Source organism: Blennius ocellaris (assembly GCF_963422515.1).
Source record: "Blennius ocellaris genome assembly, chromosome: 13".
NCBI classification, from domain to species: Eukaryota; Metazoa; Chordata; class Actinopteri; order Blenniiformes; family Blenniidae; genus Blennius; species Blennius ocellaris.
In genome coordinates this window covers 20548031-20571673 of record NC_137662.1, presented here as the reverse complement: position 1 = coordinate 20571673, position 23643 = coordinate 20548031, and the positions used below count along the sequence as shown (strand labels likewise).

Genomic DNA, 23643 nt, shown 5'->3' with positions numbered 1-23643 from the left:
TTCATTGTATTAACAGATTACTTCCAATGTTATGTCTAACCATCGACGGTCAAAAATTGACAACTGGGGGCTAATGTTGAAGTATTTGCAATTTAGATGGCTGGATGGATGGATGGATGGATGGATGGATGAATTTTGTGCCAACTATATGTTGAGGTTGTCGTTCATCCATATTGCCACTAGAGAGCAGACGTTGCCTTGTTTTGCCTTTGACAGCTCATATTTTCACAAGTGTGCGTGAAGGAGCGTGACCATATGTTCTCTCTGTCTTGTAAATCTTTCTGTGGACTACGTCCAGCCTCGGTGAAAAACCTACTCCACCCACTAAAAAGCACATCATCTCCCTCTTCACCCCTGCCAGATCTTATCTACAACATTGAACTGCACCTTGTCTAAATCTGACTTCAGATGCCAAACAAGCAAGGAGAAGGCTGCATTTAAGGGAAATATATTGATGGGTTTAAAAAATAGAGAAAGTCAAGACTCCTTAAGCCTGATCTGAAAAATACACACTAAGTGGAAGAAAAACAAGGGGAAAGCCAACAAGCGGTGAAGGAAAGACAGTGGCACAGTCCCAGGTAAGATCTTTTTTTCTTTCTTTCAAGCTGGAAGAACAGTATAGTAGAATCATTGTAAGATTGTAATGACTTCCTCAACAGAGAGCTGGATTTTCTCTCAGTGTAATATATCCCTCTGTTTCCTCTCTGTAGGACATTTATTCTCTCTGAGCTAGGAGTCCGGGAAATGGAATAATAGTAATAGTCTGTAAATTACACCACAGCGGTGAGAATGACGAAGAAAACTGAATCCATTTGGCCATTTAATACGAGAGTTTGGTGGATTTAGGCTTTTCTGCACTTTGTTTTTATTTTCAATTGATTTTCACTTAAGTGTGATTGAAACAAAAAACCCTAGAAGGTTGATTCTGCTGGAACCAGGTTTCTCAGGCGGCCTCTTGGAGCGACTCAGAATCGATTGATCTTACAGATTGTTGATTTCTTCTTAAAGTTCTGTGGATGTCATGGACACAAACCAAATCTTGATGGTTGCCTTGTTCATCCTCCCAAGTCTTCAGATTCATACAGATACGGTAAGTTTAACCTCAGATGGTCTTATGTTTAAATGCGAGGCAGTGATTTTGAATATGCATTCGAAATTAAGTATCATTCTCGTTTGAGGTCCTTTTAAGCTGTGGGAAGTTACAATGTGCGCATGTCAAATTTCCTCGCCTCTTTGCTCCTCACACGTTTGGTTCTCTGTGTTAATAAAGCAGCTCTTTGGTTCTAGACATGTGGATCCACTATTTGGGGGTCACCTGTTTCACATTTGATCTGGGAAGACTTTTAGGGGCAGATGTGGATTTGGCAGGTACTACAAAGTTTCTAGGACATTTAAGATTGGATTTGAGGCAATGAGGGGAGATAAATGTGAAGCAGAATTCATATTATTTCCAGTTCATTTTCAGATGATGTTTTTCATTATAAACTGCTTTCAATTTTAGAAGCTTTCTTTGATGATCTAGATAAGAGGTTCATATAAAGAGCCAGTAGGTTTAGAATGAAGGACGGGTTTATTATTAAGTGAGTTCTGTGCATGCCTCAGATTCTGCTGGAATGACATACAAACATATGATTCTTTCATCTCCTGTCAAAGCACAACAGTAAAGTAAAAAAAAAAAAAAACTCAGTTGTGAGTTGTGTTTGGCTGGTGTGTTTGGTTCAGGGAGGCCGAGCCCAGCGCAGACAGAGGAAAGCAGAGGAGAGCCTGAGACCATACATTGGCAGAGTTGAGCCCGGTAAGTCTTTCTAGAGTGGAGATACTGCTTTCAACTGCATGCAAGTTAGATAAATGGTTTATGCAATCACACAAAAGACAAACAGACAAAAACAAGTATTTATATCATCAACCAGGACCTACAAGAGCAACTTCAAATAATTAAAAAAGAGACATGGTCTTAATCACTTAAGATCATGACAAATCCTACAAAATAGCATATAGCAGAACACAATACCGGTAGCTTTTCCTACATTATTATGTTAAGTGCAACAGGATGTTTAATGAAGTATTTTGTAACTAGACAAAACAAAACATATATGGCATTTAACTCAGTGACATTTTGGACATGTTGGATAGTAAGCAACAATTCGACCATAAGGTTTAACCCTTCTCGGGAGATTGACAGGATTTGTTTTGATTGCGGTGAGTATCTGGCAATCATTCCTTATTGCTGTTTGTGTCTGATGTTCGTGAGAAGCTCACGTTACAAACGTGTGACATGCTGGCGAGTATGTGAATCGGTGGTTGGAAAGTGAGAATGTGGGACATGTTTTGATCATTTAAAGGTGCAAAGCTCTATTTATCTGCGTTCTGATGTTTTTTTGTTTGTTTTTGCATTTTCTGTTTCTCATAAACATCGGACTACATGTCAAATAATGCTAAATTTGGTCAGGATGGGAGTAAAAAGGGTTCAATTGCAACATTGTGCTAAAAATATGTTTATACGTTCATCTGCACATCCCATTTTGAAGCACATGCACAGCAAGACAATATGGGACATGATTATGAAACACTTTGCACTCACTCATTGACTTTTTGCCCTGGCCCATCATTTACTTCACGTGCCTGTCGATGTCTCTGTGATAGTTCATCATCTTAAATAAAGCCTTGTCACATGAACTTGTCTTGATAACACCTTTGATTTGAATAAACACTCAAAAGCGCCTGTAATCACAGAAAGAAAACACAGATGTAAATCTGGGAGATAAAAAGGAAGGGGATTTTTTTTGTCTTCTTGTTTCAGAAAAACTTTGTGAGCTTCTGAAATGCCGTCGTCCAAAAGGGTCTTGGTGCCAGGTGGTTCAAGAAAATGGAGTCTTCATCCCCAAGTGTGTCTGTCCTCAGTCCTGTCCTCGGTAAAAAAAAAAAAAAAGAAGAAAGTAAAAGATTTAAAAAAAACTCCGTCCGTCAGCCTGTCGTGCGTTTTGATCATTTTCAGTTTTGGATCTGTAAATCTGCTCAAATCTGCCCATTTATACAGCAACTATAATTGATTCATCCAAGTTTGGGTTGTAAGAAGCTGAGCTGACAAAGGCTGAAGGGCAGGTTTCATCCTGGACATGAAGCCAGTCCATCACAGTACTAAAACACAGAGAAACATATAAACCGCATGCAAACATTTACAGATATGTAAAGACACAACATGTCTTTGGATTGTGTGAGTAGGCAGAATCACCTGGACAAAATTCACCCAAGTACGGGCGGAGTTGAACAACTCTCAGTTAAGCTTATTCCTGCACATCCACCCTGTCCTCGGCTCAAAGCATTTATCATTATTAAAAGTTGATTTTACATTGGCATTCAATTTGGAAATCAGCTTTCATTTGAAAATTTAATTTAATGAAACCATAAAGTGGAACAGTTTGTTTGCATGTTAGGATCCAACCTCACCAGTTTTATATTTGGGCACTGGCTTGTGCAATCAGGCAGATGGCACCAGTGTGCAGTGTTGTGGGGAAAACCTATGGGAGCGAGTGTTTGCTTCATAAAGAGGCCTGCAGAAAGAGACGCTGCACTGGAGTGGCTCACACAGGACCCTGTCAGGGTAAATACAAACAGCATTTGAAAACAGACACGGTCTCCTGCTTGCACTGTTGCCCTCCAAACCTGTTTTGTTGTTCCCTCTTGATCAGTCCCCAAGGCCCAATGCACCGAGGAGGAATTAGGCCAGTTTCCATATCGTCTCCTGGACTGGTTTCTGCTCCTGAGTCGTATGGGGAGGTCATACACACCTGCTGCTCCGACCCAGAGCTGCCTCAGCCATGCCCAGAGGACACAGCTGGCACAGGTAGCACACACTTCACTACCAAGACAGACTGAGGAGATAATTCAACACAATTTATGATCTACCATGACCTCACCTGCTGAGGATGCAGATGAGATCAATATCCACAACAAAATGTAACACTAATGAAACCATATCCGGAAGAAGGCTATACCAGGGGATCACTTTCACTCCCTGTGTAATCTAACACTCAGTATAAAGTTGTTTTTCACACCGGACTCCATCTTTCATGCCAGTGTACAAACTGGCCCGTCTCGTGACTGATCGATGTTAACAACCTACTGTAAGTGGCAAGTTCTCATGTTGCCTGTGGTGTGGCTGTCCACAGGCTGAGGCTGAGACAGGGCCTCTCAAGAACACCATGTATAAATAGGATTTGGTCAATAATCACTAAATTATTCAATAAGATGGTGAAAGGAAGGATAACTTAATAACATTTACACTGATCTCCAATCCTCAAAGGAATTAAATGAAGCCATATTCACCTTTTTATCCTATGAAACCTGGTACACATTATTTTTTACTAGGTATTGTTCTTTTTTCATTATCAGCAAGATTTCAGTCTTTCTTGTCATACCCTTACTGTGACATCCAACTAAAGTATCAGCATAAAACCAATGATGATATACAGGCTCAGTGAATACCTGCTGTTTAAGCCAAAGTGCTGACTTTGCCATTAAAATGTTCAAGAAGAAAATAGAACTAATCTAATCAGGCAACACTTTCTCATGTTTTCCTTTGCTTAAATTTAACTAAACAAACTTATATTCTCTCTATCTTTCATGTCCGTTCCTGTCCTCTATTACCAAAGACGATTTACATTTATGACCATATTTCCAAGTCGCCAAACAAAATCCAGTTCATATTGTGGGATTACTGGGGGTCAACAAATGTTTCAGAACTCGCTGTCCAAAGAAAATATAATAATCATTTTGTATGATTACATGGAATAATCAGTCTGTTTTTGCTTTCTAACCTGTGCCATTTTCATTTTTTCCGCAGGAAAGATTCACTTTACTGGATAAGAACAAAGACGGCAAGTTGAGCCGCCGGGACCTGAGGAAGCTCCGTTATAAGAGGATGCCTCTGGAGCACTGCGCGACGCCATTCTTTCAGTCAGTCCCACCTCCACAAGTTAATGCTAGAAGCCTGCCAACTGATGTGATAATTAACTAACTTGACTCATATTTGAATAATTTCAGCCTTGGCGTGTTCCTCACCTGCACGTTAGTCTGATAAACTAACGAGTCTATTTAAATCATTCTCTGAATAGGGCTTGCTCGATTTGTCATTGAGTGATTGGGTGGCCGCCGTCCAGCTTTGGCTCACGGACGTTCACATTACCATCACCTCATGTCAAACAGTGGTCGAGACGATCCAAACCTTCTGTCTCCTGCAATATGTTTGGTTTCTGTTAATTACTGAAACAACAAGGGTTAAAAAATGTCCCACTGTGATGAAATTCGCCCCCGCTCGAACCGAACCGCACCTCCCACCATGCTGTTCTCTCTGCACGCCATCAATCCATTCATCCTCCATGCCAATCTGCGCTTCCTGTGTCCTCCTTCCCACTGATCTCATGACCACACCATCTCTACATTATCTCACACCTCCTCCATGTTCTGTCCCTCTTCGGCACTCCTCAGTTTCCAGTCGGTATTCCTACAAACGGACTCATCTTCTAACTTTCTGTATTTTCCCTCATATGTCATTCTGTTATCCTTCCATCAACCCTTTATATCCCTTCACCGTTCATGCATCAACCCAACCCTCCCCCCTTTTTTCCCTGCCATGTCTGCAATGACAGCTTTTGTGGAAGAAGGGCTGTCTGTGTCAATGTCAAGCCATTCCCAGCAATGATAATGTTTATTACCCACTGTGTCTCCCGCTGCCCATGGATTAACACAAATTGAGGGAGTACCCTTCAGAGAACTGAAAGGCAACTGCAGCTCATGAGCCCCAGCGGCTCTTTCAATACATGACCTTATCTGTGAATCACCATAAAAATATATATACATACATTTTTTTTTTAATGGTTTGAAGCTCACATGTAACAGGTGCATGCATTTGTGTGAGTGATTGAATAGATGTGTTTTGACAAACTGTCCACAGTCTGCGGGGGCCGTGTGTCACGCTGTGATGTGTTTGCAGGTCATGTGATCGTGACAGTAACAGGAAGGTGACCCTGCGTGAGTGGAAAAGCTGTCTGGTGGATCGCACAGAGGCCTGGTTTCACCATTTCATGTGTTAGTTACAACTAATTCCCTTTCTGTGTTGTGATTCTTCATAGTGAGAGAGGGCTGATTAAGGCAACAGATTACAGTTTTGCTGTATATTACAGATAAAATATGACCCCTCTTCGAAAAAAAAAATATATAGTTTCCAAGATGATGCACACTCTTCCATTAAAAGGAGCATTTTAATTTGGCACTTCCATAAAGTTAATGGACTGCTTCACACTTGAAAGTGATCAGATATCTTCACTTTTATCCACTTCAGGGAAATTTGCCCGTGTGATGAGAGAGAGTGCATTCTCACGAACTGAACTCTCCCTGGAGGTCACTCACCTTGGTTTCACAGGTTTTGTAATATTTGAAGTGATGTAATGTGGTTTGTTGGATTGTAGTGAAAAAAATTCTTGGTGTGTGAAACATACCACATATGAAGTTATTTGAGGGTCTGAATTTGAACAATTTTGAGTTAAACTGATTTGCTCTGATTTGCGAACACTGTACACGTTCAATGCAAACCCAAATGTCACAACTTGCTATTCCTTTTTTGCCTCGAATTTTGATAATTTTGCAATCTTTATAACCAATATTTATGTCCTTCTCCAATACTGTGTTGTCAGTCTCGGTGGAGATCATTTCAAACCCATAGTTCATAAGTATGCAATTGAAAACAAAAAAAACTTTTTTCCAACTCAGTTAAGCTAATTTTCTACAGTTCTTATTTTCAAGCTGTTCAAACTAAGATGATTTGCCTTACTGAAATATTTATTTATTTTCTTTTGTTCTGTCTCATCCACAGCCGTGAAAATGGGTTCCCGGAAGCTGTGTCCTTCAATCAGAGAAAACAACCTTTGACATAAAGGCCAAGCATGGAAATTAATGAACTCACAACATCACAGTTACCTGATTTTAAAGCTGATTTTTACTGGCTGACATCTCCACACACTGCTTGATTAGCACTTTTTACTGGTTGTAATATAGAGATTTATGAGATCAGCAAAGTCTGCTGGTTGTCTATGTATTTGTGCTCGGGGGGACAATTAAATGTCTGGATTCACTGACTGCCAATTACTTTCAAAGGTAATTATATTTGCTGACATTTGTACCGCTGGGTTGTAAAAGAGCAGGGACAATGTGCAATATTGAAATCAAATGGCCCTGGCATGTTTTAAACCAGCAGTTAAAAATCGCTGTAAACGGACAGCGGGATGAAGACAAACTGGATGGGGAACAAAGATGTGGAGAGGATATGGGCGGCAGAAGCGCATAGTGTGAGATGACGTGACCAGGGAAGAGACAAAGAGATAATAAAGGGGGCGAATGGGAGAAGTAATGCAAAGTGTCATAATGCACGGGAAACAATCCGAAGGAGCGGCGAGGAAAGCGTCTGAAGGAAGTGGAGAGAAGCACAAAGTGTGTTTGTGAAAGATGGAAGGAGGTAATGCACTGTAAATGGGAGTTGAGAGTAATGGAGTAATGCATAAAAAATGGATCAGAAATGAAGGATAGACCGGAGAACGGAGAGTGAGGGGGAAGGGATGGCTGGGAAAGCAAGAGGAACCGAGGAGAGGAGGGGAGGCAAGAAAAAAAAGAGGAGGGGGGGGGGGGTTGATGCTGCAAAATATTTCTTTTTGCAGCCAACTATTTAAATAACATCATGGGAACACGACGCAGAATATTTAAAACACTTGACCTCTGTCAAGGTCAGAAAACTTTGATAATGCAAGCTTGCTGACTGCATATAATACATGATGCTCTAAAAAGTAATATTGCCTCTTGTTTGTTTGTTTGTTGCTGCTCTATATGTGAATGTGTGTGTCAGTGTGTAGTAGTACTTGTGTTGTGCTACTACATCAATAGAGGGATGTGTGTGTGCGTGTGTGGCCCGGGGTGGACTCTTCGGTATGACTGGTTTCTCTGGACTAATTAGCCTTCACATTTACCATGCCTGAAGGATGAGGGGGAGAGGGATGTTGGGAAAGAGATCAAGAATGGGGGAAATGTTTCGGCGTTCAATACGAGATGCAGATTCCTCCACGAAAAACCCGAGACAAAACGGGCCAAGAACCACGCGCTACAGATGTCCCCACGCTCCCTTAAAATAAAAGTGCATCCTTGTGAAGATCAAAACAACATATTTTTCATTCCTTCAGATTTTCACCCAAAACTTTTGATGAATTGGAGTAGGCCAGTGGAGGAATGCAGAGAAAACAAGTCTGAGAGGCATGAAGAGATACTGAATAGCGATGAGACTGTATTTGCTAATGGTGAGTGACCTGCGTAACGGCGAGCTGCTGGTCTTGGTTGCCTGGTGTCCCGCTATGTGAAGAAAGAGGAATAAAAAGAAAAAAAACATCAGGAATAAAGTCCCCCCCCTCACTACTTCCGCTGGTAAACATCTCCCTTCAATCCCTCCCTATTCCCCCTAGGGACTAGTCCCTTTATCCTGAAATAAATAAATAAAATGAGTTGTTGGGGCCACCCCTGGAGGTCCAGAGTATTCTACACACACACACACACACACACACCCTGCTCCACCGCCTCCTCCTCATCACCACTGGTTCGTCCTTTGTGTGTCTTCATACCCCCCCTTGCTCAGTGCTAATAGATTCCTTCTCATTACCTCTGGACCACCATCTCCAACCTCCTTCCATCCCCCCCATTACAAACACCACGATTGACCCACCTAATCCTGCTTTACCTTCCTGTCACACACACACACACACACACACACACACACACACACACACACACACACACACACACACACACACACACACACACACACACACACACACACACACACACAAACACATACCGCTCACCTTTGTGCTCACCCCTCCTGTCACACCCCATTTGGATATTGGAGAAGGGAGATATCTATATGTCACCCACCTCTCTAACCTTGTCCTCTTGCCAACCCTCTTCCTCCTCCTCCTCCTCTGGGTGTTGATCAGTGATCTGATCTGTGATGGCTTGCTTGCATCTTGCTCTTTCTCACACACCCATAGACACATATACACTCCCGTGGGACTCTGACAGCACAGGAGCAGATGGGCGGCTGCTGATGACATGTTGTTAAAAATAAAGATTTCTGTTAACCCGTTGTCAGCTTGCACACCCTCCCTCTCGTCGTCACGTCCCCACATTTCATGTCGTCTCTCGCTTGTCAATCTTTCCCCCGTCATTCTTTTCTCTCTGTCAGTTCTGTATTCTTTTACTGCTTTTAGCTGACAAATCTGTCCACGTTGGCTGTTACTCAGTCATCGCAAAACCAGCTAACTGTGGTGGTAAAAGCACGCAGCCGGAGACCCCCCGACCCTCTGAACATGATATTTAATACATGGCTGTCATAAAGACGGGCCCTCTGCATTATGCATGGCTTGTAAGCACACATCAATAATAGATGAAAAGGCCAGTTTTGCAGTTTCTTTTCATGCAATTAAGCCAAATGAAAATTTTACTCTCACTTTCTGTGGCTTTTTCTGCGAATGGAATTTGTCCTGTGACTGTATGTTAATGAATTATTGAAAGGCAACACAAGAGAGAGGGAGTTTGTGTGTCTGTGTGTGTGTGTGTGGGGGGGGTGTATACAGGCCGGTCATGATGGTGGTGAAACACAAGGATATATATGAGGGCTTGTGTGTCACCAAAAACCCAGTCATCCATTCCAGGTCTGACAGATGTCCAACAGATGTCCAGAGTCTTAAGTATGTAAAAAAAAAAAGAAAAAGGCTACAATGTGATCTCGCAATTAAATTATGCTCCTCTTTAAAAAAAAAAAAAAAAAAAACTATATGAAAGTTGTTAGAACACAGCTCATGCATAAAGTTGTGTGCGTGCAGTAATCTGTTATAGGTTCATCACAATCCAGTCTTCAAAAGCAGCCGCCATATCGTGCGCTGCCAGATTGCCGACTTTCAGAACTTCTTAGGGACTGCAAAGTGGGGCAGCAAATGGAGAATGATATAAAGAGTGGTGGCTTTGAAAGAGAATCCAGTCACAGCAAAGGGTCCTCACTCCAAAAAAAAAAAAAAAAAAAAGGCTAGTTGTGGACATTGAAGTGATACATTTATTAATAGCGCTCATGTGCCACATTTTTTTTTTCTTTGAAGTGATGTTGCAGGCAGAAAGAGATGGATCGGAAGGGAGAGAGAGTGGGGGTCTCTCAGATTCTAGCCTGCGGTCAGACAATATTCCCTCCGGGTGGAGTGGGTCCCATTCAGAGCGACCTCAATAGCCCTACACTGAAGTACCTTGTGAATGAGTGAGAAGAAGGCCCCCATCACAATATGGAAAAGGGGGACTTAACACACAGCTCCTTCTATTTTCCTGATGATATTGATTAAAGAACTCAGGAGAGTACACCAGGCCCTCCATTGTGTAGAGATGAGAGGGCTGGGTGGGATTGGAGAGCCACTGATATGAATGCCTCCAGTCCCTCGAGATCCACACTTGACCCATGGGTGGAGGACAAGAAGCTTTCAATATGGCTGTCCAGTATGAAAAGTTTACATCACTTTGTGTGGTGAATTTTCCACGTCTTTACATTTTATACACTGTGAATAGGGGGGACCTACATGTTTTGAAATCTCGCTCAATGAATAGTGGCTCTCACTAAAGCTGCAAACGGCAAAACATTGAGTGAAAATATTCCTATTCCTCAATGTCAAGAAGACACATTTCATTTAATGGCGTTTTTAGTATGAGGTTGTTGTTTTTTTTGGTGGTAAATATGAAGCTATTACAAACAAATTGGCTCAATTTTAGCATTAAACGGGACACATATCAGCATATTGCCTTCTGCCAAGAAACTCTCTGGCATAAAACCCACTTTAAACCACTACATTTACTCAAATAAAACTTAGCTAGGTTGGCATTTTTAGCTTTTGGAGAGAGCCAAGGGATTGTTTACCCACCTCCAGAACAAGATGTTCAGCATCCAAATACTGAATTTGAATCAAGCTCCTGTTATAAACATGGTGGATAATAACCTAACCTAAAGTGTGACTAGATCAATTAAAAAAAACAAAAAACATTTATCTTAGTATTATGCTTATGTTTCAGTCACGCAACCTGCTGCTGTTTGACATATTAATCAATCTGTGTCTGCTTGTCACCAGCTCATCCTGTTATCCTAAATAAGTTGATGACAAGTTGACTTTAGAGGAGGTGCAGGGGACACAGAGCAAGATGTCAGTCTATGTCAGCCTCCGACTGATATTCTAATGATTTTCTTTCCCCTCACATTGTTTACTTGATTACACGACTGACAACAACAACAACAAAACATGAAAAAACAAACAAAAAAAATGTCTATTTGGGGTGTGGAGTTGAACCAACTATATGGTTAAAAGCAGGGTTCAGTCTGGGCAGGTTGCCAGTCCATCACGAGAGATAAACGACCACACACACGTTCAATCATACAAGCACTGGACTTCACTTGTTTTGTGCATTCTTTCAATGCTTCAACAGACTCAAAGTACTTAGAGATATTCATCTATTGCAAAGGTGACCACTTCAATGTAAGGTGTGACAAATGCATAGGAAGCAATAGGGCTCTCTCTGTCCGTTGTTAGTCATTTCAAGGTGCTGTGCCTTTCTCAAAGACTGACTGAGAGACATGGGAGATCAAACCCACAACCTTGGAACATTGCTCAACCAGCTGACCCGCAGCCTTCTTAAGGGAATTCAAAATAATGTTTAAATTTAGCTAGAATTTGACAAAACATATTGTGCAGCTGCTTTAATTTCATATTTATGATAAATATGATTAATTAACTTAATTTTTTAAAAGTGCTCAAATTTACACACTTTTTACCACTAGAAAAAAGAGCCTTCCCCCATCCCGGAATATTTGCATAAATCTATAAAGGATTTGTCTTTCCATTTAAACACATTCATTTAGAGCGAGACAAAGCACCTGGCTGAACGAGCGATAAGGACACAAAGACAAAGTAACCTCTAGCATGTCGTCTGAAATCGTCTCCCAATACAGATGTTATCAGAGCACCCGGGGACTGGTGTATTGTGAATGCATTTAACTTTTACAACACCTCCCCTTTTCCCTAATGATGCACTTCACAACAGACTCTCTCTCCCTCCCTCCCTCTCTCTCCCTCTCTCTCTCTACTCTCATCACCACCCCCATTCAACGACCTCACCATCAGCCCCCTCACACTCACCCACTCGCTCCCTCACTCTCAGATTGCACGTACAGATACACAAACACACAGAGTCACACATGAGCCCATTTGAATTGCAAGTGAGCTCTGTTCCCGACCAGGAGGAGGTGAACGCAGGGAACACGTGGAAAGAACGGGAAAGAGGAGGGTGAAAAGTGAAGGAAGGACAACGGGTGGAGAAGAGGTGGATACAGGCTATGCTGACCGGATGACATTCACACAGTGTTAAGCAAGGATGAGCCTCCACATGTGAAGGGCTGAGACAGAAAGGGGAATAGTGAGGAGAGCGTGCCTTTTGGAGCTTTGCACCACAGCTGGACGCACACGGGAGCTGGGACTGCCCTGGAGGGACACCTGAGCCCTGAAGAAGCACCTCCTGGAGTCAAGAGTGAGCAGCTCCTCATGGGAGACGGAGTCAGTGGAACACCAGACAACAACCTGCTGTCGCTCCTCCTCTCCTCGCAACCATCTCTCACTCCCCCTCTCCTCCTCTTCCTCCTCCTCCTCCTCCTCCCCCTCCTTCTCCACCTCCTCCTCCTCCTCTTCCATCCTCTCTCCCTCTCCCATTTGATCCCATCCCTCACTCCCTGCACCAGTGAGGGGAGAGCAGAAAGAAGGTAAGAGGGGATGCACGCATGCATGTTGTCCTTGCAGAGCGTGTGTGTGTGAGTGTGTGTGTGTGTGTGTGTGTGTGCGTGCATGACTGTGTGTGAGTGCATCAGCGTGTCAAATTTCAACTGGTTGTGTAAGTCAGCAACTTGTTTCTTTGAATCAGTTGTTTTCGAGCGAGAGTGTGCGTGTGTGTGTGTGTGTGTGTGTGTGTGTGTGTGTGTGTGTGTGTGTGTGTGTGTGTGTGTGTGTGTGTGTGTGTGTGTGTGTGTGTGTGTGTGTGTGTACAGTCTCTGGAGGCTCTTCTGAGACAGATGCCGGGCACTTTAAACGTGTCATATGAGTGTCTTCATCTTCGTGTCCACACATTTTCTTTGCATGTTTGAAGGTAGCGATTCATTTTTGTCTTTCAAATGTTGTGATTAGCAAAGTGAGACAGTGTAGTGAGGCAGTGATCACACAGAATGGTCTAAAGTATTGGCTTAGAGATTTCCAAATATTTCATGGAGATCTGTGGGGGTGAAAAAAATGAACAAAAAAAGGAAATGCACTTGAGAATGAGAAGGATGAAAAGTCCAGTCAGAAATAGACAGTGAGAGAAACAGTAGATGGGTTCATGCATTAAAATGTGCACGCACCGAGGTAGAAAATCAGACGTAAAATCCTATCAAGTTCCATGGTCATTGCATGTTGCCCTGCCGTCATCTTGTCAACCCCCGCCATGAATCACAGACCGGTTCTGTGCCCGTAGTAGTTTAGGAGGATGGGGGACAATGGATCCTGCAGGGACCACCCCATGCCATTTAATCTGTCCCTGCCCACAGATAACAGAAGGCAGATGGTCCTGCCAGAGCCCAGGGAGATAGAAGATAGCTAATACAATGTGGAGACAGATAGTGCACAGCACTCAACCTGTCCCTCTGAAACTGAGCCTGCTTCAACTTCTAAATAAGGGGGCCAAATGGAGTGAAAAGCAGGCAAGGGGGAAAAAAGATTTGGAGGGGGTAGAGAGAGAGAAAGAAAAAAGACAAACAGAGCAGGGCTCAAGTATCTTTAATTAAAACCCAAACAGTAGCCACAATAAATACAGTCAGTTGAGAGTCTGGTCGGAAGATAATGTGAAAGGGAAACTTGTAGAAAAAGCCCCCAAAAAAGCTGATCTGAAAGCCAGCAGGACCATCAAAGTCATGAGCTCTTGCATTTAAAGGGGAGTGTGTATTTATTTATAGAGGGCGGTAGTTAAGTTCACTAAGCTCCCTCGCTCTGTAAGTCCCAGCCTTTTCGCCTTATGAAAATTCAATTGCCATAATTTGCTGAGGAACCGTATGCATATTTTATCACCGGGTACGTTTTGAAGGAAGGAGCCCGCCAAGCTTTTTTGTGTCTTCGTCTTTATCAAGATTGAATGAGGGGGTGTGTTAGAAGAGTTGTGAATGCTGTGCAGCCGTCTGGTAACGTGTGACACTCTGGACATTTGACATGGGAGCTGAAGTAAACGCCAATCAGTTGCACATGTCTGGTTAAAGCACAGAGACAAATTTTGTTGCAACCTTCTTGCATGACAGTTGTTTTGGTTTTTTTTTCCTTCTCTATTCCAAACATTTTTTTTTCTGTTTTACTTTTCCCTCCTTCTGTCTCCTTCCCTCTAATTACTCCAGAATCCGACATCCTCCTCTTCTTGCGCTCCATATCCACAGCTCTCTCCTTTCCCCAGCTTGCCCTTCTTCTCCTCCCTCCCATTTCAATCTGTTTTTCTCCTGCTGCATGTCTCTCAGTTAAAGCTTTATGGGTCGTTCACTCCCCTCGTTCCTTGCAAGGATAATGAGCAGGCGCCTCTGCACGACTTTGTAGCTGTGCGCCGGTTTGTGAGTTTGGATCTCGGAAGCGTCCCGGGGCCCAAAAGACTTAGATGTACCTTCTGTAACCGCCTCCATGGTTCCACTGTGATTGTCATCTGATCTATAGGGCACAGCACTGACATAATACACCTTGTTAAGGGAAGGTGGGGAGTGTGTTTGCGAAGACTGTGTGACTTTGAACAAATGTGCCTTCTCCTGGGAGAACGATGAACACTGAGACCTGTAATCATCCGCTATCACTAAAACACGCCTACACACACACACACAATGGCAAAGCCACATATAAACACACAAGTACACACACCAAAAAAAACCCAGTGTGAAACACTAATAGAGCGTGAAAGAAGTAAATAAAAGGCAGACAGAAGGGGAGAGGGAAAAATCTGATGCAAGTTCCTCTTGTTTGGCGTTGAATTAATGTATGCTGATTGGATTTGACTGCACCAGAGCACCTCCAGGTGTTGTTTGTGTACCTCTCTACCACATCAGCATGGCGTCACACTCGCCAGATGAAATGGCCACTAATACCCATCAAGGAAATTATTTGGAGAACAGGCCCATTTTAGCCCTCCAACTAAAAATAGAAATGTAGATGTAAAGGCTTCGACTTCTGAGCGATATTAGCAGCCCACTTCACACTTTGAAAAGTGGTGCGATGGGTGATTTTTTACAGTGAGTGTCAAGCTGTGCTACGCACACATTCCAGAGTAATATAGCATGGCAATTTATTTTCCCTGGCATGAATAATTCTGTCTGAATAGGATAGGATGTTTCTTCATATCAATGAATCATCACCCGCTACAGCTCTTTAGTGTCTGTGTGAATGGTACAGTAGGAAATTTAACTAAGACTGTTTGAGTGCCCTACTCTCTGTGGATGCGTGTATCACTCGTGGGCTTTGACTGATGTTTGTAACCTTTCCACCGTTCCTATTCAGAGACTGGAAGATATCCACGCCGCTGGGACTGAGGAAAGTCAAGCAGTACAATTCGAACAGGCGAAAACGATGACGGTCTTGCTCTTGTCCTGGAGCCTTGGCGTCACCCTGACGCTGGTTTGTGGTTCTTCGTGGCCCCAAGTGCACTCCGCTGTGGCACCTGAGAATGAGGTGCCCCTTCGCCCGACTACATGGTTACTGGAAGGAAAGCTCACGACTATCGCACTCCCCAAAGGACGAACTCGCAGGTAACAGTGTATTCATATGGTCCAGTTATGAGTTGGAATTAAGGTTAACACTCGACAACAGTAGACAGAGCCCACCCCTTATAGACCAATAGGAATTTGATGAGACACAGGTGGATATAATCAAGGTGAGGAAGTGTGCAGACGCTTTGTGGGTGGAGCAACAAGACACACATCAGCCACAAATAATGAGTATTATACCTGACATGAGTTTGACAAATTATATTCAAATATGTCTAATGTGACTATGATAACATGAATTATGCTTTGCAGCTGTATTTTGACAAAAGTAAAAAAAGAACTATTATCAACAAAATCCAATTGCAATATTTATTGATGCCGTGAAGTGTGCATCACTATCACTGTATCATTATCTTTGACATAAAGGTACATTTAATAAAATCACAAAGTGAAAAAAGAAACAATTTTATAAAAAAATAATAATACTCCAATGCTATCCTCCCAGAAAATATCTATAAATAAATAATAAATAAAATAACTCAAGAAATGAACAGAGTAGAAAAAAAATCAGTAATCTCTGATTGAAATGCACAATTATGAGTAGTATTGTGTAAATATTGTGTACTTTATTTACAAAAATATAGGAAGCTAATGATTAAGATGTATTATGTATATTTAAATCAGTTCAATTGAACACAATATCCTGCTTTCAAATTGCATCAATAATATTAATATGAAGGCAGGAAACTGAAAATGAGTTCAGTCTTGAACTGAATGAAGGCAAAATAAATCCTTATGATAACCAAAAGTAACATCATTTAAATGTAAAACTGAGTGAGGAAACATCAGATATTTAATGGAATGTATACATAAAACTGACCATGAATTTCTGAAACTCACCGCCACACAAAACATCTCATAAGCATGATCCACATAATTCAATGTTGATGCTTGCTCATAAAATCTGTCCTTCCCACATCAGTCATGTCTCCAGCCATGTCTCGACCACCTTCTGGGGGGGGGGGGGGGGGGTGATGACAGAGGCTGATTCCGGCATCGTTATAGAGAAAACAAGAGGAAGTGGAGCCCATTTGGCCCGAAACGTGCACAACGGTGCCAGTGCCTGCTTTCTGAAAGTGGGAGCTGAAAAATTGCAAAATGCGTCTCCCTGCGAGCTGCAGTCTGTCCACCGGGGCAGTCATGCAGATCCACACGGCAAATAATGGAGGGAAAACAGTGATTCTGAAATTAATCACTCTAATAAATAAGCTGCAAAGCGTCCTTGAGAATGATAGTGTCGCACATCTGTTTGAAAACAACCCCCATCTGCACACAATCATGAATAATTGTGTGTTTACAGAAGGAAAACAAATATTCATTAAGCAATAACCGTGCGGTTACATTTTTCCGGAATGTAATTGACCATAAAGTAATGAATGAAATGTTTTGAGTTAAAAGTGGCTAGAATTCTTTCTGTTTGTGTGTGTTTGTGGACGTAAACAATAGTGTAACACACAGACCACCAGAATGTCCTTTAACGTAGAGAGGCTGTCTGATATTCAGTTCCGCAATTCAACATGCCATAACTTTGTCCATAATCACATAAAAGGAGCTTAACGGTTCCTATGCAAAGCACGATCTAAGATAGTTACACCAAACAGGCAGATGTCTATCTGAAACTGTCGATGCAGCCTTATCGTTTGATTCCCGGGTCACCTCTCCTGGTCTATTATCAAATGACTGATCAAGATGTGGGTGAATGAAAATGCAGCGGTTGGGAAATAATGTCTGAAACACCCATCTTCAATCCCTGGTTTAAAAAAAATGCAACCAGCTGCACGTTATCTAAAAACCATTACACAAAATGAAAGAATGTTGCTCAATCCACACTGGAAGATACGTTCTCGTCTCATCCATCACTGCACCGCTGAAAGAAAGCAGGATGTTATCTTTTGACAATCCCTGAAATGAAGACTCAGGGCAAAGAAAAAAATTTTTAACTTCTCGTGGGTATCTTTGGTGTTGTTCCACAGGTTGTACTTCACTCTGAAGAAGAAGGCCATGGCAATGTCGGTGACAGTCAGCCCCTGCGACGCCCCCATTGAATGGAGCCTGGCCGCCCGCACGCTCAAAGACAAACCCCTCAAAAGCGTTCAGTGTAAGTGGACCACTATGACCATAAACTGCATTTAGAAGTCACACAATTTAACCCGAAGATCCCTGTTACGTCAACCTGAGTTACAGCAGCCCATTGTATAGTATCACAACACAATGTAACACTGGAATGTAACAGTGAAGGGCAAAGGGTTAAGTCTTCACTTTGACTGATGTGCCGAGCAACACTATCTATTTTGGGTTTTTGCCTTTAATTATGGAGTGGGTCTCCCAGATTACCAGATTTTGCACTTAATTCGAACTTCAGAAAAACGTAATCGTGGTTTCCAAACAAAGAGTTGGACTCAGAGCAACAGTTGCTCACACAAATCATGTTAAACAAACAAACAAAATGAAAACTGCCATTTATCAAGAGATGATTCCTATTCTGAGCAAAATTCAAGTTAACTTATGTCTCTTTGGGAAAAGGAGTTGTCCACACCTGACTTAAAGCGTATTTGATCACCTTAATTTGTTTCTATTCATTCACAGTAAATTCAGTTGTTAAATGTGACCCAACATTTGTTTTTATCGTGCTTTATTAAAAAACAATTCCCACAGTGAGAAGGTCCTGACCCTCTTTTTTGAGCAGAAGATCAGGTTTTTATGGGTTTTACACTCTTTATGTGTCTTTTGATGTTCACAGCAAAAGACCAACGGGTATTTTGCATCCATTGACGAATATAGGCTAACTTTAAAATATTCAGACAAAGTAATATTAACATAAAACTCCCTGACCACAAATGTGATGGGCTGGAGACACGTGCAAGGTGTCGGTCGCCTTTGCCTTTAGTTAGCTGGGACAAATCCTCCAGAAGATAAGGCATGGATTTGTTCTTAAACGGTGGATTATTTCAAGGTCAAAACAAAAACAAATGTGTTTTCTAGAATGTCTTTGCCCATAGAGTGAGTGTGATTATGTTTGAATGTCACATTGCCATGAAGTTTAAAGAAGGCTTTGGAGTTTAGCGTATCACAAAACACACACTGACAACTTTAGATTCAAGTCTTTGAAAAATCAATCAATCATTTTCGAGATGAGCAAAATGAGCAAACAAAACACTTTGGGATTAAACCTCAGACTACAGTAAAAATTATGAAATCTCATAAAGTAAACTCAAGTTTTTAATCCCAAGAGGCAAAAAAAAAAAAAGAAATCCAAATATTTATCGAGCATTCTAACAAGTGACCTAAACAGGATCCTCTTCATGGCAAAATAACATGATGAAGTTATAAAATGAACCATAAATCATTCAGACCCTGAGCTCATGGTCCCCACTGCCAATGTGAATTATTCACTTTGATTCTGCAACATTTGAAGAGCAATTTTTCATCCCGAGCAGACATGAACAGTGAGGACAAGTGGTGATGTTTTGTTTTTTTCTTTTGTTTTTTTGTAAACATCAATTTTATATGTTTATATTGCCAGTTGCGTCATTCAAGTGAAGCGTTGGCACTTCAACACAGAAAACATTTTAGGTGTGAATAGAAATACTGGCAAACACTTTTGAAGAGGCAATTGACATTTTTATTTATATATTTGCTCATTTATCAGGAGCTGAGATTCTCTCTATCTCAATAATGAGTTGTTATTCTATGCGGCTCACAAGGCATATGCTTTTAAGAGTGAAATATGTATTGTGTAGTTGTACAATTGAGCTGTGAATTTATGCAAAAACAGTCCCTGGCATATAATTCTTGCACAGTGGAGTGCAACATATCCTTCAATCGACCTTGTGTAGTTATGTACAGTGTTGTAAATAATGTGTCATAAGGTAATGTGTTACTCTGTCTGTACTGTGTATTTTACTGGAGTTGCCACTCACCAGTTTTACATTTTGAATGCATATTAACAATCACAAGAATTATTTTTTCTTGGCAGGTAAATTCTTTGATTTTGCAACGAATCTCAGTAATAACTAAGTAAAACTAAAATGTGAAGTAACATTTAAAATGCTCCTGTGCAAAACAGTGTCCTTTGGGTCAGTTTCAATCATCGTCACCAGTAATTAAGCAACATTTTGTGCTAAAGCTAAAATCATGAACACATTGTCAGCTCACTAACAGTTTGTCACAATATAACTGATCTCTTGGCCTTTTAGTCTACTCTCAAAAATAACTAGATAAATAAAAAAGATTGATTTAAGTCAACATATAAGGTCCTAAATTACTTGAAAAGTAATTCTATAGTTTGTATGTAAAAATTAAAAGGTGTTTTGTGGCGACAAAATGACGAGGAGAACTGAAGGCATCACTGTGAATGAGCTGAGAAGAATTAAGACCAAGTTGATTATCACAAAGACACATCTGATGAATCTGATGAGAAGGTCACAGGTGCTGAAGCTGCTTCTGTTCAAATCCAAAAGTGAACAAATCTCTCGGATCCCAGTACCACCTGACTCACATCGAGGGGCTGTCATGAAAATCCCAAGTATTGCTCAAAGGGGCTTTGATCATCTTAACACTGACATGGTGAACGACATTGACAAGCTTGATGTTCGGGGTTCTTCCAGCTGGAGTGTACAGATCCAACAAGGAGGCCACTGATGCTTCAACAGGCAGAAATATTTTCAGGACAACAATGTCACTTCAAACCTTATGGAAGACTCCTCAAAATCTGACAGGCTTGCTCCCATCAGAGTTGTCTGGGTGAGAAAGGATGCAGCTCCTTCCACTACCAAAAGCAACGGTGGACCAAAGATTTGTTCCTTTCCACAATAAAAGAAAAGTAACTGAGGTTGAGAGCGTCACCTTCCTCAAGATTTACCACCACTGTTGTGTCATAGTGTCTCACCTTATTCATAACCATTAAAATCTACGATGACAGGCTCTGTTCTTTGAATTTGGGTTCATGATAAAGTTCTCTTTTTGGAAAAGAAAAATAAATAAAGAAAAACAATGCTTTTTTGTATTTTTATTGATATAAATATATACAGTTTATTTGCACCTGTAACACTCCAGAGAGTACTCATGAAAAGAATAAAAGAAATCTATGGGGGAAATGTGTTCAGATTCCCCTTTCATAGTTAGGCATAATGAAAAACGTGTGTTTACATGATTCTCGAAAGGCTCATTTTACATTTGTATTGCATTGGGGGGGGGGGGGACATACGCTGTCAGAAGCGAGGCCCTGGAGCCCCATCAAAAGTTGGAAAACAAACTTTTTGTGGATAAAGAAGCTTATCAAAGAGATAAGGAAAAAAATGGATGGTAAAAAATTGTGTTGAAGATATTTCATACGTGGGATGCAAGAAGACCAATTAATCTCTTAATCTCTTAATCCAAGAGATGGAAACAGAAAGCTAAAAAAAAAAAAAAAATGAAGATTTTAACAAGTCACTTTAAGTTTCTGTTTGCGACTGTTTGAAAGTTACAAAGCTGTTTATTGAACTTAAGTAGTGAATCCGTCATCAGATAAAAGAGGCCAAATTACAGGTCAAATTGATTGCATTTGAAATATGTTACAAAAATTGTAATGACCTATTTATTTGGAGTACAACACTGTTTATGTGACATATTTATTCTCGCTTTGCAGGGAGCACAAAAAAGAGCATGCCCGAGGTGTGGTGGCGAGGACCGGGAACGGAGAAGAAACTGCACAGCTTTGCTGGAATTGCAGTCACCACCTACAGGGGTCCCTCCTATCCTCACACCGCCATCTACATCCTGAGGCTCCGTTCCAAACAAAAGAGCACCAGAGCCACAGTGTACCTCCACGAGGGCCAGGGTCCCTCCGGCACCTTCCCTCTGCTCCCGGCTGACCCACGGGTTCACACGCTCGGCGTGGGTATGACCAGCGTCACCCTCAGCTGGGTGCCCAGTGCCTCCATCACCAGCCTCCCAAATGCAGAGAACCTCTACAATTATTGTGTCCTGGTCAACTCCCAGCGGAGCTACCCAAGCCTGTGCGCCGCTCGAGAAGACGCACGGAAAGAAGAAGACGAGGACAAAGAAAAGAGGGAGCGGCGGAGGAGGGTGACGGTCTGGCCAATTTTGAAAGAGTGGTGGTGGCAGCAGTGGGACACGTATCCTGAGAGTACGGCATCTACCCTCACCGACGAGCACGCCGACCTCCAGTGTGCGTGTCAGGGCACGGAGAGCGTTTGCACCGTGTCCGAGCTCCTGCCTGACACCCAGTACTACTTTGACGTCTTCGTCATCGACAGGTTGAACGGGACGAGCATGGCATACAGAGGGACGCACGCTCACACACACGAGGAGGCGCGACCCGCAATCACGACGCTCAGAGAGGGTGAGCTGAGGTGGGTGACCTTCAACGACAGGGGCTCCAACTCAGAGCGGTTCTTCAGTTTCAACCCCCGGGGTTCGCAGCAGGGCGGCCTCCTCACCTTACAGAGCTGCGGAGGGGAAAAGGTCAAGGTCACCGTGTCCAGTAAAGGTCATGTTTTGAACTCGCAGGCGGTGGGGGCAGATTTGGTTCACATTTGGCTGCAGGGAAGTCCGTCCTATCTCATTCACTTGGAGAGAGATAGCACCACCACCGGGCCAGATCTGGCTCTTACTGGAGGTCTAATGGCGTCAGTCAAAATGCAGACTTCATCAGCCTACCACCGCAGCGGCGTCCCCTCTTTGCCCTCTACCTTGCAGATAAAGTCCTTCAACCGGCTGCGTGGTTGCAACAGTGTCACTCTGGCCTGGATGGGCACAGAGGAGAGAAGCCTGTACTGTGTGTACCGCAGAAAACTAGGAAACCATGAGGCGGGGGCGGGGGCGGAGGGAGTCTCCACTCTAACTGCACCCTGTCTGGGGCCAGAGTCCCGTTCTGACACCGAGAGAGTTCTCTGTAAGTATTTCCAAGAGCTGAACCCTCGGCGGGCCGTCACTACAGCTGTGATCGGGGGCCTGGAGCCAGGAGTGGCCTACGTGTTTGATGTGTATCTAATGAGACGCTGGGGGATCCCTATCAAGTACGCCAGCAAGATGGTGAAGACCAGAAAGGAATGCTGAGCTGCCGCCCCCTAGAGGAGGTCTTCAAACTGTCCCGGTTTAGGGGAAAGTGCATCAGCCATGGACATGCTGTAAAGACTGACCGAGAGAACGAAGCCATTTGACTGTTGTGGGGAGACTGTTACCGTAACGAGGAAATTCTCCGTCTGGGTGAGCAATGGTTTTATTGGAACTCCACTTGCACTGAAGATGCAAATGGGTAGAAAGCATACAAGAACGATCTGCACACCAGCAAACATTCGTACCATTTACAACTCTTGTGCTCTTGTCAGTTTGTTTTTCATTGTTAATCATGATAATGATGTGCCAGTTGTCCAAGTGCTTATTCCGTGTCTGAGTACAAAGGACAGATGAGGTTTGTGATGACAGAGAGTCGATACAAAAATAAAACAACAACAACAGAGACTGTGCCAAATATGCAACAGAAGCAGATGGGGCAATAATTAGATAACATCTGAGACAGGGAGTGGGTGGGTGGGTGGGGGGGGGGGGGGGGGGGTGCAGTGTATATCTCTCATGCTGCATATTGTATAGGCTTATAAACACAGATGGGTGCAATCTACAGATGCTAAGTTCAAAGTCAGTGTGTATCTTTGTGTTCTGCTTTCGCATGAAGCAGTGAAAAATACTTAGTGACTTGCCTCATTGTCTTT

The 23643-nt window shown here is 42.4% G+C and overlaps 2 protein-coding genes across 2 annotated transcripts; both read left to right on the top strand.

The window, feature by feature from the left end:
- The first annotated feature begins 441 nt into the window (after nucleotides 1-441).
- On the top strand, nucleotides 442-7012 carry sparcl2 (SPARC-like 2). Its single transcript, XM_080507455.1, has 9 exons — nucleotides 442-578; nucleotides 1009-1090; nucleotides 1723-1795; nucleotides 2801-2912; nucleotides 3483-3795; nucleotides 3827-3844; nucleotides 4844-4956; nucleotides 5993-6087; nucleotides 6872-7012. The coding sequence occupies exons 2-9, from the start codon at nucleotides 1022-1024 to the stop codon at nucleotides 6925-6927; spliced, it is 849 nt and encodes a 282-aa protein (XP_080363581.1). The 5' UTR covers nucleotides 442-578; nucleotides 1009-1021; the 3' UTR covers nucleotides 6928-7012.
- An 8719-nt stretch (nucleotides 7013-15731) lies between these two features.
- Nucleotides 15732-23414, top strand: ndnfl (neuron-derived neurotrophic factor, like; the record flags this gene model as incomplete). The annotated part of the gene is made up of 3 exons (XM_080507454.1): nucleotides 15732-15910; nucleotides 17902-18026; nucleotides 21558-23414. 3 exons carry the CDS (start codon nucleotides 15732-15734, stop codon nucleotides 22988-22990), a joined length of 1737 nt encoding a protein of 578 aa, XP_080363580.1. The 3' UTR covers nucleotides 22991-23414.
- Between the last annotated feature and the right edge of the window lie 229 nt (nucleotides 23415-23643).